The sequence below is a fragment of the Narcine bancroftii genome, chromosome 9, assembly GCF_036971445.1.
Source record: "Narcine bancroftii isolate sNarBan1 chromosome 9, sNarBan1.hap1, whole genome shotgun sequence".
Taxonomy (NCBI): domain Eukaryota; kingdom Metazoa; phylum Chordata; class Chondrichthyes; order Torpediniformes; family Narcinidae; genus Narcine; species Narcine bancroftii.
The window spans coordinates 27,617,296-27,634,176 of NC_091477.1; the positions used below are offsets into that span (position 1 = coordinate 27,617,296).

Here is a 16,881-nt window from a genome sequence, read left to right on the forward strand (position 1 = left end):
TTGACAAGATGCTGCACATGAGGTTACTTAATAAGACAAGAGCCCATGATATAATAGGAAACATACTAGCTTGGGTAGAGCATTGGCTGATTGGCAGGAAGCAGAGAGTCTGAATACAAGGATCATATTCTTGTTGGTTGCCAGTTGCTAGTGGTGTTCCAAAGGGGTCAGTGTTGGGGCCGCTTCTTTTTATGTGGTATATAATTTAGATGATGCAATGAATGGCTTTGTTGCCAAGTTTGCAGATGATACAAAGATAGGTAGAGGAACTGGTAATGTTGAGGACACAGGGAGGCTGCAGAAGGACATAGTCAGATTAGGAAAATGGGCTGAGAAATGGCAAATGAAATCTTCTTTCTTTGGCTTGGCTTCGCGGACAAAGATTTATGGAGGGGGTAAATGTCCATGTCAGCTGCAGGCTCGTTTGTGGCTGACAAGTCCGATGCAGGACAGGCAGACACGGTTGCAGCGGTTGCAGGGGAAAATTTGTTGGTTGGGGTTGGGTGTTGGGTTTTTCCTCCTTTGTCTTTGGGCATTCATTTCAAGAGGAATAGAATATCAGAGCAAGGATGTGATGTTGAGGCTTTAGAAGGTCTGGTGAGACCTCGCTTGGAGTATTGTGAACAGTTTTGTGCTCCTCATTTAAGAAAGGATGATTCACAAGGATAATTCGGGAATGAAAGGGCTATTATACGAGGAGTGTTTGATGTCTCTTGCTGTACTCATCGGAATTTAGGAGAATGAAGGAGGATTTCTCTGAAATATTTTCAGTGTTGAAAGGCATGGACAGAGTAGATGTTGTTGAGGTGATACACCACTAGTCTACTGCAGGGGGCTACCTGTGGACCTGCAGGAAGAGCACTGGAAGACAAGACAACACCTGGCCGGCTGTCGATCAGCTGACCTGAATGGACCAAGCCCCATCCGGTTGGCTGCCAATCATCCGCCGGATTATAAATCAAACCTCCGAGGTCAGTCACTCGGAGCTACAGCTAACTGCAGCAGGTACTTTAAGTGGAATAAAGCTTGTTGATCAATGTTTAAGTTTCGTGTCTGCTTTTCTGTACGACAGCGCACCACAGTAGTAAGGTTGTTCTCATGGTGGGAGAGTCCAGGGTAAGAGTGCACAACTTCAGGATTGGAGATGCAGAGAGATTTCTTTAGCCAGATGGTGGTGAACCTGTGTAATTTGTCGCCACAAGTGGCTGTGGAGGCCAAGGCATTGAGTGTATTTAAGGGAGAGATTGATAGGTTCTTGAAGAGCCAGGACATCAAAGGTTACGGGGAGAAAGCCGGGCAGTGGGAGAATGGATCAACACATGTCTGAATGGTGGGACAGACCCGATGGGCAAAATAGCCTATTTCTTCTCCCATGTGTTAGGGTCTCTTCTGGCCTTGTGGTCTAAACACTTACTTTCCAGTTTTTTTCAATTCTTCTGCAACATGCGGCGTACTCCCATACCTCTCTTCATAGTGAATACGACCTCCTTTGTGAATGTAAGATTTAGAACTACGGGAATATGCAGACTTTCTGCAAAATAAATGATAATAATAGGAAAAAAAGACTGATTTAACTAAGATAATAGTTTTATTATACTGTTATTTTGTGGTTTATAACTCATTGTTCCATTATACCATGGCAAGAGCAGCTTAATACGGTAATGTGTTTCAAACCTACAGAAAAATAACTCATCTTACAACATTTGGTTGGATTTTACTGTCAATGGTTGAGCACAGCCATTCTCAATGAGGACCGCAGCACACTAAAGTGGATCCATGGACTGAAATCATCAAATATTTTTCATGTTTTTATGTAGTTGGCAGCAGAAAAGTACAGAAGAAAGCAACCGAGGGAAGGGGGCCCGTAAACTTTGAGCAGAGGCCATAACCAAAAAGAGGTTGAGACTGGCTTGGCTAGCACATACAATCATTGCCTACAGTCACCACTCATCTGAACGTATGTACCCTGACAGGGAGAGTCTCTCTTTCTGACACAAAGAATTTTCAATCCAGCAACCAGACTCTGACTGGCAGCAAAGCCTCAAATGACCTGATGGAAAAGCTCAGTCCCAAAAGTGCCCCTGAGAGCTTCAACAAAATTATCAAGCTTTCCAACATCCAGAAGCAACAATGAACTATTAAAAATATATTTTCATAAATTTATTGCATGCCAGGATAGAAAGTGGGCCAACACAAAAAAAAACTGGAAGCAATAAAATATGTAAATAGATTTAAAACTGAACATCATAAAATAGTATATATTCTAAATGCACATTATTTCTTCAAACTTACAATGGCAAACATGAGCAATTTGCTCTCTCAATGCCAGTAAAATCAATTACCTTAAAATTGAGGATTTCCCTAACATTTCACAGATAATTAAATAATACTTTGATGTTCATAACTGTACAGGATGTTCCAGACTCTGGAAAGCTCTGCTGGGAAAGTCGTACCAAGAACTTTATTCAGTACAGGTAGGTTGTCAATTTTTAAAGGGTTAAATTTCAGATCTGCAACTCCTTGAAAACTGATAAATAAAATGGGCCATGAACCTGCCATAACTTCTCCTTCTTACTGGATAGTTGGAAGAATTTCATACATTGCCAAGTCTCTTGGCCTTCATGTTGTCAGTCGAATGGATATAAAGCAGCAAACATAAATCTAATAAATTTATTCAGCATTTACCTCTTGTGTACTGATGGAAGAACATTTGGTGGTGCTATCCGTAAAGTGGGATCCAACCTCCCTGGTGGAAGTACAGTTACTTCATCAAGGAAATCATCAAATCCAACCAGAAGGTCTTCTCTCATTTTTGCTTTGAATGCCACAATGTGGAATAACTTCAAAAGAGATTGTGTTTGTTATTTAGTCAGCCAAATAGAGGAACAAAAAAATATTCGAATAATAAATAAAAATAGCCAATAAACAATAACACTTTATTTTATGGGTATTTAGTATCAATTTAAAAATTAAAACATGACAGCACAGAAAGTGGCTCTTCGGTCCTCGAAGCCTGTGCTGAACTATTATTCTGCCGAGTCCACTGATCTATAGCCAGACCACATTCCTCCATACATCTCCTGTCCATTTACCTGTCCAAATTTTTCTTAAATGTCAAAATTGAGCCTGCATTCATCAATTCAGTTTGTTCCACACTCCCATCACTCCCTGCATGAAGAAATTTCCCATAATGTTCACTTCAAACTTTTCCCCTTTCACCCTTAACTCATGTCCTCTAGTTTTTATCTCACCTAATCTCAGTGGGAAAGGCTGTTTGCATTTACACTTTCTAGGTCCATCATAATTTTGTCTACCTCTATCAAAACTCCCTCATTCTTCTACGCTTCAGGGAATGAAGTCCTAACCTATTTAATCTTTCCTTGTAACTTAATTCTTCAAATCCTGGCAACATCCCTGTAAATCTCCTCTGCACTCCTTCCATCTTATTGATATCCTTTCTATAGTTAGGTGACCAAAACTGCACACAATACTCCAAATTTTGCATCACCAACGTTTTATACAACTTCACCATAACATTCCAACTCCTGCACTCAATATTTTGATTTGTGAAAGCCAATGTGCTCAAAGCTCTCTTTGCATCCCTATCTACCTGTGATGCCACTTTCAGGGAATTATTTCTCTGTATTCCCAGATCACTCTGTTCTGCCACTTTCCTCAGTTCCCCTATTTACCTTGGTTTGTCCTTCAAAAGTGCAGCACATCACATGTGTCGCATTAAATTCCATCTGCCATTTTGCAGCCCATTATTCCAGATCCCTCTTCAAGATTTGAAAGCTTCCTCTCTGTCATCTGCAATCTTGCTGATCCAATTGACCACATTATCATTCAGATCATTGATATTGATGACAAATGACAGTGGACCCAACACCAGTCCTTGCACAGCACTAGTCACAGGCCTCCAGTGAAAGATGCAATAATCCATTACCACTCTCTTGCTTCTCGCTGAAAGCCAATGTTTAATCCAATTTACTACCTCACCATGAACACTAATCGATTTAACCTTCCTGACTAACCTCCCATGCAGTACCTTGTCAAAGGCCTTACTAAAAGTCCATGTGGACAACATTCATGGACTTATCTTCACCAACTTTCCTGGTCACCTCCTTGAAAATCTCTAGCAGGTTAGTTAAACGTGACCTACCAAGCACAAAGCCACATTGACTATCTTTAATAATTCCCTGTCTATCTAAATACTTGTACAGTATATCGATCTCTAAGAACATCTAAGAACTTACCCACTATTGATGTCAGGCTCACCAGCCTATAATTTCCAGCTTTTTTTTTAAGAGCATTTTTTTTAAACAACAGAACAACATGCACTACCCTTCAATCTTCCACCACCTCACCTGTGGCTAAGAACATGTTAAATATATCTGCTAGGGCCTTTGCAATTTCAGATCTGATCTTATCATATCAGATACCTATTTATTGTCATGTAATAAATAGAAATGTAATACTATATGAAATTGCCTTTGGTCTGCCAAAAGACAGTCCTCAGAGTTACCGATTGTCCGTGGATTCGCCTCCCACACTCACGCAGCCTCTGCAGCTGCACAGACTCTAGTTCAGTTCAAACCTTCAGCGCTCAGGGTCCTTCCAGAGCCCTCCTTGCCCTCAGCATTTTCTCGAATTCCAGTTCTGATACCTTTCTCTTATGATACAATCTCCAGCAGCCTGGTGTGAGCTGTTTGACGTCAGACCGCCAGCAGCCTGCACCCTGTGTTGGTTCCTCATCTGCATGACCTCAACGAGTCACCGCTCATGTGTGTTGTTCAGCTACATCAGTTCATGTAAAACTTTTCTTTAGAATGAAATGACTAAATTGGAAAATATTGGCCAGAATGTGCTTGAAAAATAATTGTGAACTTAATTTATGCATCAATTTACATAATGCAAATAATCCAGTAATTTGTGGTGATACAAAGATACCCCACAAACTCTGAATTGGCATGGGTTACTGAAATATTTATGATATTTACAGTTACCCACATACGAATGGTAAGTCTCCTTCAATAGGAACATTCTTGGAATGGACTGCCAGGGGTTGTGGGGGAAGAAGACACAATAGTAGTATTTTATGGGCTTCTGGCCAGACACATATATGCAATGAATGGAAGTCGCATGAATCACTTGCAGGCAATCTGCCATTATGTCTAATGCAGACATCCTAGGCCGAAGAGCCCATTTGTGTACTATACTGTTCTATATGCTGGGAATTCCATGAAGTTGCAACAATTCAGCTAAATTGCTGATTCAACATAGAATGTTATGCTTGGTAATTAACAGCAATAAGAACAATTAGAATGCATAAGATAAGTATTCCTGTCATACCAATCAGAACAAAATGCAAAAAGGTAAAAATTCCAATATTGTCATGTAATACTATGAGACCAGCTAAGTTATTATGATAATCACAGCATCTGCAGACTTCTGTGTTTCACTTAGATTAATGGAAGGTCTATTAGTGCATTTCAATGGTAGAAGCCAGATTCATGGGAACTGCTTATCAATATGTTACATTTGAAATCTGATATCAGTGTGGTGATACACCCCTAGCCTACTGCATGGGGCAACCTCTGTACCTGCAGAAGAGCACTGGAGGACAAGGCAACACCTGGCCAGCTGTCAATCAGCCAACCTGAATGGACCAAGCCCCACCCGGTCAGCTGCCAATCACCCTCTGGGATAAAAGCTAGATCCGGCCCCTCGAGGTCAGTCTCAGAGCCTACACAGCCAGCTCTCACAGCCAGCTCTGTGGAAGTTTACGTAGAATAAAGCCTGTTGAATAGACTTTATGTTTTGTGTCTGCTTTCTGCTCGATAGCACATCACAATCAGGCAAAGCCTGCATAAACCTCACTCATTTCCAGTACCCTTCTTTCAATTCTACCTGTGCATCTTCCTGTTCTCACAACACCAAGATCAAACCATTCATCAGATTTTCAGAGATCTCAACACATGCCATATTCTGTACTGAGCATGCTCTGTTGACGTGTAAGAAACTCTCCTTGATGAATTTGATCATCTTCTACATGCCTTTATATCTGAATAGTTTTCAGAGGTAAGGCCAAGGCAATCATGCATGGAAAATTAAAGAGCACAAAGAAAATAAGAGAAGTTGATATAAAGGGTTGTATTAAATACAACCAGAAGTGGTAGCAGAATTGTCAATGTATTTATTTAGCTCACAACAGGGAAGAGAGCATCGCACTGTGATGGAGCAAGGGCTAGAATGAGGGAAAGTGGATGCCTGACTGCCAGCTTTACTTAAACCAAGTTGTGTAATCACAGAAATTTGGAGAGGTTTATACAGGTTCAGTTTAGCAGCTAAATGTAGATGCAGAGAAGCATTTTGTCTTCACAGCAGAGACAGAAAAAAGGTACATCTCACTGAAAGAAAAGGTCCCTCGTGTTTACTGCCTTCAAATATATTGATGAACTAACACATTTTCTGAGAGACACTGAGTTATCTTCTCAATAACTTAAAATGATATGGAGACCATTTGGCCCACTGGGTCCAAGCTGCCACCTAACAATCCCATAATCCCATTCTTCTCCTCTGCGCTTTATTCTCTCTCACTCATGCTCATGAACTACTTCTTGATTAGTTTAATTGCATTAATTTAGAATAGCCAACTAAACTACCAGCACGCCTTTTGAGGTGTGGGAGGAAATCAGAGCACTAAGAGGGCATGAAGAGAACATGTAAACTCAACAAAGATAGCACTTGAGAGGCAAGAATTGAATCTGGGTCCCCAGAACTCTGAGACAGTTAAACTGCTGAACTACTATATTGATTATCAATTGAGTTGCATTAAATGTTCACCCTATACCAGAAACATGGTCACAAATACCATGTGGGGTCGCTTGTGGAGTGAGCATAGGGTGTTTCACAGTTAATGATTACACAAAAAGCTTTATATTCATTCTGTATTCTGACTTGCCTCATCTGTAAGCAAAATTCCAACAGCTCTCCCAATATGATGATAAATCATGGTCTTTGCTATTGGTCCAAGAAGAATGAAGAGGAATCTGAAAGAGAAAGTTAAAGGTGAACCAAGTCTGTGCAAACAGTTTTATTTTAAAGTAGCTTTTGTGGGGCCTAGAGCCATTTTAAAGTGGTTTCCGGGTGCCTTCTTCAGTTGCACTGGCCCTACTGGAGGGGTAATCCTGGCCATTGATCAGCAGATTCATCTGAACGGAGCTTTAAGTTTTATAACCACAACTTCAAATTTGTAGAAACTGCTTAACGTGACCTTGATTGGGAGGCTGAACAGGTACTACACCTTGCCCAAAGGAGCGCCTTACACCTCCTTTTGCTGAGCAATTGCACAGCACCAACACTGTGTCCTTAAAAACACCATTTGGGAGGATAGAGAAAAAATCTTGAGAAAAATATCTTGAAGTAAATTAGCTGGGACAGGCTGACCTCATAAGTGATATGAATAACATTCACAGAATGCACGTTAATTCGACACATATTTGCATAATGTAATATTCTTACCTGGTTGGCAGTGGCACTTCTGTAAGACCCCCAAGGATCACTGCCTGTTTTAGTCGGACAAAGGCAACAAATGGCTTATCTAGAAAGTCTACCTCACCCACGAGCACATTAATGGCTTCAGCGCCCTCTGGGATGTGCTTCTTGAATTTATTTTTTATCTAAATAAATCAGATATTTTTTGATGGTAAGATAAATTAAATAACATTGGTAAAATTGTATCAGAATACAATCTTGTGCAATTAATGCAGTTAATATGGTGAACAAATTGTACACCAAAAGAATAAAGTTATTTTCTATTTTGCAACTAAATATTTTAATATAACTTAGTCACTGTTTCATACCGTACAATTAAAAAAGTGAGCACCCTCATAGAAATTTTAATATAACTTAGTCACTGTTTCATACCGTACAATTAAAAAAGTGAGCACCCTCATAGAAAACTTCACCAATTATTTTCTGAATTTGAAAGAAATGTCCTGGATTCAGCTACTAAATGCAAAAGTCTTAGCATATCATTATAAGAATTGAGAGTGCGGTAGATGTGAGAGGATTTCCAGTTAGGAAATTATTACATTTCCTGGCAGTTCTGCTGACATTACAAATAACAACATTTTGTACAAGTATTTGTTTTGTTGATTTCCCATCTGAAGCTGAGACTGATTGACAAGATGTATTTCATCTCCTGGGAAATACTGACGCACAGGTCTTAGGGAGTGAAGGAAGGGGAGATCATGTGCAGGGTCTTCAGATTAGGATCAGTGAATTTGGATGGATATTATGGAGAAATGGCGGGGATGAGGGGTGAGAAATCACTGATATCAGAGGAGACCAAGGAGAACAATTTTTGAGTTGGCGTTACATTCTAAAATGTTCTGAACATTAAGAAAATTTGAAACACTGAAGGAGGCCACATGCCCTAGTGAATATGCAGGAGAGAAATGTACAGAATGGAAATGGAGTGCCACAATGACCTGAAGACAGTGATCCCAAGTGAGACAATCCTGGTGTCGAAATCCTAATGACTGAAAATGCTGTTCCAACCAATCGCAAAGATGTGGTGCATACAGAAACTAGTGCTCAGTGGTAGTTGGTAGTAGAAGTCAGCTTTATAATCTTTTATGCCAATCAGGTTTTTCAAATAGACTGACAGAAAAATGAAAGTGTTTAATCCTACAAATCAATCCCACATCAAATTAAATATCCCTATCATTGAATAGAGTGAACAGTTTAACACTGTAAAAGTATCAAAATAACCTGTAATTCATTCTTCCTTCACAAGTTTCCACATGGTAGACTGTTTAGATCGCATGGGATCCAGGAGAAATGTCAAGTCAATTTTGGATATAATCTTAGTCAGTGACAGGCGGTTGTGATGGAGGGTTGTTTTTCAGATTGGAGACTTGTGCAAGTGGTGTGCCACAGGAATCAGTGCTGGGTCCACTGCTGTTCATTGTTTATATAAACTATCTGGATGAGAATGGAGGTAGCAAGACTAGTGAGTTTGGGGATGACACTAAAATTGGACAATGAGGAAGATTATCTGAGATTACAATGGGCGCCTGATCAACTGAGTCAGTGCTGAGGAATGACAAATTAGATTAGTTTTGATCGTGTGATGTATTGTATTTTGATAAGTTAGAACCACAGAACCATAAAATACTACAGCACAGAAACTGGCCCTTTGGTCCATTTAGTCTGTGCCAAACTATTATTCTGCCCAGTACCATTGACTTGTACCTGGACCATGTCCCTCCATACTCCTCCCAATAAATCAGAATCTCTGAGAGAACAAGGGATACAGGTACATTGTTTCCTGAAAGTGGTGATACATGTTGACAGGTGGTGAAGAAGGCTTTTGGCAGCCTTACCTTTATTGGTCAGGGCACTGAGCACAGGAGTTAGGACAAGATGTACAATATGTTGTTAACGACACAGGTAGAAAACTTTGTGCAGTTCTGCTCAGAAGGATGTCATTACATTAGATTCACAATGATTTTCCCAGGACTAGAGGACATGAGTTATAAGGAGAGGTTGGATAGGCTAGGATCTTTTTACCTGGAGCATACGAGGCTGATGGGTAACCTTCTAGAGGTACACAAAATCATGAGGGCATAAATAAGAATAGTTGCAGGCTTTTTCCCAGCACAGAGGGGATAGGTTTAAGGTGAGCAGGATATGATTCAAAAGGAACCCGAGAGGCAACTTTTTCACACAATGGATATGCCTGTATGGAATGTGTTATGAGAAGAAGTGAGAGAATCAGATACAATTGCAATATTTAAAAGACATTTGGACAGGTAGGTAATAAATGTTTAGAGGGACATGGGGAAAATACAGGCAAATGGGACTAGCTCAGTTGGTCAACATGGTTGGCAAGGGAAAGTTGGAGCAAAAGGCTTGTTTCTATGCTGTATAGTTCTATGGCCATATGACTCTACAGGTTGTAATGTACCCTAAATGAGTATGGGGCCAAAAATAAAAAATTTAAAAAAAAGTATGGGGCCTGTGGTGGTATGTTATTCCACCACTAGGTCACCAGGGGCCGCCACCTGGTGACCTTGTATATATAAACCGGTTGCAGCTCATTCTCATTCATTCTGGCTTAGGCTTGCACAGGGGCAAGGCCTAGCTGTATATATTAGCCTATTAAAACAAGCGTTTTGCTTGCACTCTGTCTCGTGTGATTGATGCTAGTCGCCATCAGGGCCCTTGTTCAGTGTAAGCCTAACTTCATGTCAAATTTTACTACATATATGGACCATAGAACAGGACTAGAAAGTAAAAACTTGCACAAAGGCCTATCATACATGTACATCTTTCATTGTCCAAATGCTACCTCATGGAGAAAATCAAGTTGTGAAGGAATTAGGGCTGAATAGAAGAGTGGGGGGTGGGGGGTGGAGGTGGACAGAGTTTCTGTATGGCAGAAAAGATCGTGGGTTACAGGGACAATCATGGAGAGAAAGTTTATTGTTGGGGGGGGGGGGGAGAATAGCCCTGATAGGGATAGAATATTATGAAAGAGAAGGAATGATCATGGGTTGGGTCAAAAGAGGAAAAGAAAAATCAGGCGAAAGAGATAATCTTGGGATGTCAGTTCAAGGAAGGGGATGGTCAGGAGAAAAGATAGTTGGAGAGACACAGAAGACGACTAGAAATAACGGATTTGGCCAAGGAAGAAGATGGTCAGTCACTCAGTGTTCATGGTGAGGTCATGAATAGGATTAGACGTTTGCTTTAAAGGGGAAGCCAGAGATGATTGTCTCTCAGATTGGAGGTCTGTTACTAGGGGTGTGCCTCAGAGATCGGTGCTGGGGCCATTGTTGTTTGTCATCTATATCAATGATCTGGATGATAATGTGGTAAATGAGATCAGCAAGTTTGAAGATGACACAAAGATTGGTGGCGTTGTGGACGGTGAGGAAGGCTTTCAAAACTTGCAGAGGGATCTGGACCATCTGGAAAAATGGGCTGAAAAATGGCAGATGGAATTTAATGCAAACAGGTGTGATGTACTGCACTTTGAAAGGACAAACTAAGGTAGGAAATAAGGCATTAAGGAGTGTAATAAAACAGAGGGATCTGGAAATACAGATATACAATTCCCTGAAAGTAGCGTCAGTTAGATTAGGGTGGTAAAGAGAGCTTTTGGCACATTAGCCTTCATAAATCAAAGTATTGAGTACAGGAGATTAAAAGTTATGGTGAAGTTGTCCAAGACATTGGTGAGGCCAAATTTGGAGTATTGTATGCAATTTTGGTCACCTAACTACAGGAAGGATATCAATAAGACTGAAAGAGTGCAAAAGAAATTCACTAGGATCTTGCCAGGATTTGCAGAACTGAGTTAAATCAGTTAGGATTTTTATACCCTGGAGGCTGAAGCATAGAAGAATGGGGGGAAATTTAATAGAGATATACAAAATTATGATGGGTATAGATAAAGTAAATGCAAGCGGCTTTTTCCTGAGGTTACATGAAATATAAACAAGAGTTCCTGGGTTGAGGATGAAAGGGTGAAAGGGGAAAAATTTAAAGGGAACATTAGGGGAACCTCTTCATGCCAAGAGTGGTGGGAGTGTGGAACGAGCTGCCAGATGAATTGGTGAATGCAGGCTCAGTTTTGACATTTAAGAAAAAACATGGAACGGAGGGGTGTGGAGGGATATGGTTCAGGTGTAGTTCAGTGGTAGTAGGCAGAATAACAGTTCAGCACAGACGAGAGGGGCTGTAGAGTAGTTTCTGTGCTGTAGTGTTTTATGGATCTATGCTTTTATTTCACATGCTCAGTTAACCTCATACTCATGTATATCATATTCAAAGAGAACCAAAACAAAAAGCTGGATATGTGTTACTAACTTAAGAAGTAAGATACACCCATTTATCAATTGAATTCTTGATATAACATTGGTCTATTCAAAATGGAACTTGGAGTTCAATAGACTTCCAATTCTTCCTCATGAATCTTCTGAATCTAACTCATGTTGTAAATATTCCAAACCATTCAGCCAATAGAGGTTTACTATGTTTAATCTTAAGCATAAATTAAAAGTAGCAAAAATGATTAATTTTTGGTTACAGGGATTGATTTGTTTAATGAACTCCAAAGTACCCTTCAGAAACACAAATGCAGCAATCTTGAGCAGACAAAGAATTGTTGGAGGAACTCAGCAGATCAAACAGCATCCATGTGTAGAAACATCAGCAATTCTTTGTCCAAAGTACATTTAACAGAGGAAATGTAATAAATCGAAATATAATCCTATCCCTACCTGTTCCTGGAGAGGCTTCTCTGAGATTTCACAGGATAAACCTGTTGTTGTATTATATTTTATTGTCGCAGATTTACCTTAAAATGAAAATAAAATCCTTCACTAAGAGAGACTTTGCATTTGTTTATCAGTCCTGAAAACATTCAGATAACATTTACCAGACCAAAATGAAATATTTTTGCACAAGTTGAGATATGTAGCCAGTTGAAAGATATATTCAATTCCACAATCATTATGCTTCAACATTATGTTGCATTAGTTAAATTTTACTCAGAAAATTATAGTCATTTTTGGTCATCACACACAACAAACAGGGAGGGAGAGAAGATCAAAAACATTATCTCTCGGGCGATGGGCACAAAGGAAGTTGAGTTGTTTTTCAACCTTTCAGCATTTTGGGATATCTCACATAGTATATTGCAACATATGTACTGTAGATGGTGTGATATCACTGTAGGACATATTGTGTAAAAAGCAGATTTACTTTTACCTGAAACTAGGAATCCAGTGAAGTATATACATTACATTGGAAATTAAGATGAAAAGAATTGAAACAGTCTAAAGTAACAAAGTTGTCGAATATATCAAGCAAATCATGTTGTTAGGATGAGTCTTAAAATTAATTATTAATTACAGCAGCTTTAACCTGTAGACTCAAAATAATGGAACCCAAGTTTGGACTCAAGCACAGGAGAATTAAAGAGTAATGTGTGATAACTGACAAATACAGTAAAACCCCTGTTATCTGGAATTTAAGTAACCTCAAGCAATCACCAAAAACATTGCGGAAAATAACTAGGTAAAAAATATGGAAGCTTAAAATTGGCGGGTCTTGCTGTCAGTTTGACAATTCATGCATTACATAATCTCAAGCAACCGGAAAATTCACTTATCCATCATCTACCAATCCTCAGAGGTGCCGGATTCCAGGGATTTTTACTGTGTAAGCCTTATCACTGTTGAAGGCGGATCAGTGCAAGATGGCAGCTTTAATATCTTACTCTAATACAGGGAACTGTGTAACTCCATTTCAACCCCTTTTTTACTGGGGGTTGATCCAACAACTGTTGGTCCTGTGTCACATTTGGACTGGTGTTCTCTGTAACTGGAACCTGCAAGCTTGATCTGAATGCAACCTCATCTCTACATTCCTTTCACCTACTTGCTTACCTATTGACTCATACCTTAAAATATTCAAATATACTTCCACTGCTCTTTGTAGAAGAGAATTCTAAATGTCTTAAATGTGTGATCCCTTATTTTTTTTGGCTCTAACATCCAGATGTCTGGACAAGCGGACACATCCTCTCCACAAACATATCATCAAGCCTTGCTTCGTTCTAGAAGATCAAAAGTTTATGCAAGATATTTTTTTGAAGATAGCAGATACGCAAGGGAACATATTAATAGGAGGGGATTTCAACCTGAATTTGGATTCAAATATGGACAAAACTGGGAAAAAAATTAACAGAAAGAACAAAGTAACCAAATTTATAATTAAATCGATGGAAGAAATGCAACTTTTGGATATATGGAGGAAACAACACCTAAAGGAAAAGGAATATTCATATTACTCGGCTAGACATAAAACATACTCAAGAATAGACCTATTTTTGTTATCAGCTCGTATGCAAGATAGAGTAAGAAAAACAGAATATAAAGCTAGAATATTATCGGACCATTCACCCTTAATATTGACAATAAAGTTAGAGGACATCCCTCCAAGAGTGTATAGATGGAGATTAAACTCCATGTTACTCAAAAGGCAGGATTTTAGAGAATTCATTGAAAGACAAATTAAAATGTATTTTGAAATAAACACGGAATCAGTGAAAGATAAGGTTATACTATGGGATGCAATGAAAGCGTTCATTAGAGAGCAGATAATAAGTTACGTAACCAAGATGAAGAAGGACTATAATCAGGAAACAGAGCAGTTGGAAAGGGAAATAGTAAATATAGAAAAAGAATTAGCAATGAAGGAAGATACAACTAAAAGAAGAGAATTGGCAGATAAAAAAATAAAATATGAAACACTACAAACATATAAGGTGGAGAAGAATATAATGAAGACAAAACAGAAATATTATGAACTAGGGGAAAAAACGCACAAAATTCTAGCATGGCAGCTTAAGACAGAACAAGCTAAGAAAATGGTATTGGCATCAAGGAAAAAAGACAAACAAATCACATATAATCCAAAGGAGATCAAGGAAAACTTTAGAGAATTCTATGAACAATTATACCAAACTGAAAACGAAGGGAAAGAAGGGAAAATAGATGAATTTCTAACTAAAATTGAACTACCAAAACTACAAATAGAGGAACAAAATAAATTAACAGAACCATTTGGAATAGTAGAAATACAAGAGATAATAAAAAAATTACCAAATAATAAAACACCAGGAGAGGATGGATTCCCAATAGAATTCTATAAAACATTTAAAGATTTATTAATTCCTCCCCTCCTGGAAGTAATCAACCAGATTGATAAAACACAAAGTTTACCAGATTCATGTAAAACAGCAATAATTACAGTAATACTAAAGCAAGGGAATGATCCACTCGCACCAGCATCATATAGACCAATATCTTTACTTAACACAGATTATAAGATAATAGCTAAACTATTAGCAAACAGATTAGCAGAGTATGTACCGAAAATGGTAAATCTAGACCAAACTGGATTTATTAAAAAAAGACGCACAACAGACAATACTTGTAAATTTATTAACTTAATTCATGCAGTAGAAGGGAGTAAAGCGCCAACAGTAGCAGTTGCTTTAGACGCAGAGAAGGCCTTTGACAGAGTAGAATGGAATTATTTATTCAAAGTATTGCAAAAATTCAGTTTACCAGAGAAGTATATTAATTGGATTAAAGCATTATATAAGGGACCATTGGCGAAAGTGACAGTAAATGGATATGTATCAAAGCAATTTAACTTAAGCAGGTCAACACGGCAGGGATGCCCACTATCACCTTTATTGTTCGCGTTAGCTATAGAACCACTAGCAGAATTGATAAGAATAGATAATAATATAAAAGGGATAAAAATAAAAGACAAGGAATATAAAATCAGTTTATTTGTGGATGATGTTATAGTATACTTAACAGAACCAGAACTATCAATAAAAGAATTATATAAGAAATTGAAGGAATATGGAGAAGTGTCAGGTTACAAGATCAACGTAAATAAAAGTGAAGCAATGCCTATGAATAATGCGGATTTCTCAAAATTTAAGAAGGAATCACCATTCAGATGGCAAATGCAAGCAATAAGATACCTAGGTATACAAATAAATAAAAATCTCGGCCAACTATATAAACTCAATTATTATCCACTAATGAAAAAATTACAGGACGATTTAGAGCATTGGAAAGATTTACCACTAACACTAATAGGAAGGATAAACTGTATAAAAATGAACATTTTTCCAAGGATATTATCTGCCAATACACCTGACAGAGAAATTCTTCAAGGAGTTAAAGAAAATAATAAGGAAATTTTTATGGAAAGGGGGGAAACCGAGGATAGCACTAGATAAATTAACAGAATGGTATAAACAAGGAGGCTTACAACTGCCAAACTTTAAAAATTATTATAGAGCCGCACAATTAAGATACCTATCAGATTTTTATCAAACAAGGGAAAAGCCAGATTGGACTAGATTAGAATTAGATAAAATAGGGGAAAAGATACCTGAACACATATTATATAAATGGGATGAAAAATTGGTACAACATAGAAGTTCTCCAGTATTACATCATCTACTCAATATTTGGAAGAAGGTTCATGTAGAAAGAAATAAAACAAATTATCAATTACCAAAACTAATATTGACGCAAAATAAGTTACTCCCTTTTACAATAGATAACCTTTCCTTTAGAGAATGGGAGAAAAAAGGGATCAAAAGAATAGAAAACTGTTTTTCAGGAAATAGATTATTATCCTTTGAACAAATGAAAGATAAATACAATATAACTCAAGATACAGTGCTGGCATATTACCAATTGAGATCCTACTTGAAGGACAAATTAGGAAGCAGTCTGAGTTTGCCAGAGGGAAGTAACTTTGAATATGTGATTACAGATACAATGATAATCAAAAGATTTATAACAAATATGTATATTAAACTGCAAGAAAAGGAGAATGAGGAAACAAATGGTAAAACTAAACAAAAATGGGAACAAGATTTAAATATAAAGATAAAAAAGGAAACATGGGAGAAGTTATGTTCTGGAACGATGAGAAATACAATAAATACGAGGTTACGTATGATACAATATAACTGGATACACAGGCCATACATTACACCTCAAAAGTTAAATAAATGGGACCCAACAGTATCTGATAGATGTTTTCAATGTAAAAAAGAAATGGGAACAACAATTCATGCAATCTGGACATGTGAGAAAGTAGAAAAATTTTGGGAAGATCTAAACCAAATATTAAATAAAATTACAGAAAACAATATACCAAAGAATCCAGAGATCTTCCTCCTAAGTAACATAAAAAACAAAGAATTTGGAATTGATTTGGAGGATGCACAAAAAAGATTTGTTAAGATAGCTCTAGCCGTAG

At 38.1% G+C, this 16,881-nt stretch overlaps 1 protein-coding gene across 8 annotated transcripts in view; it reads right to left on the reverse strand.

The window, feature by feature from the left end:
• Positions 1 to 16,881, reverse strand: part of LOC138743351 (electrogenic sodium bicarbonate cotransporter 1-like) — an 86,686-nt gene that overhangs the window by 49,638 nt on the left and 20,167 nt on the right. For all 8 annotated transcript variants that reach the window (XM_069898574.1, XM_069898572.1, XM_069898579.1 and 5 more), the window contains exons 4-8: positions 12,297 to 12,373; positions 7,525 to 7,682; positions 6,965 to 7,052; positions 2,686 to 2,840; positions 1,415 to 1,531 (exon numbers count right to left, since the gene is read on the reverse strand). In XM_069898574.1, the coding sequence (XP_069754675.1) occupies positions 1,415 to 1,531; positions 2,686 to 2,840; positions 6,965 to 7,052; positions 7,525 to 7,682; positions 12,297 to 12,373 (595 nt within the window). The remainder of the gene's footprint in view (positions 1 to 1,414; positions 1,532 to 2,685; positions 2,841 to 6,964; positions 7,053 to 7,524; positions 7,683 to 12,296; positions 12,374 to 16,881) is intronic.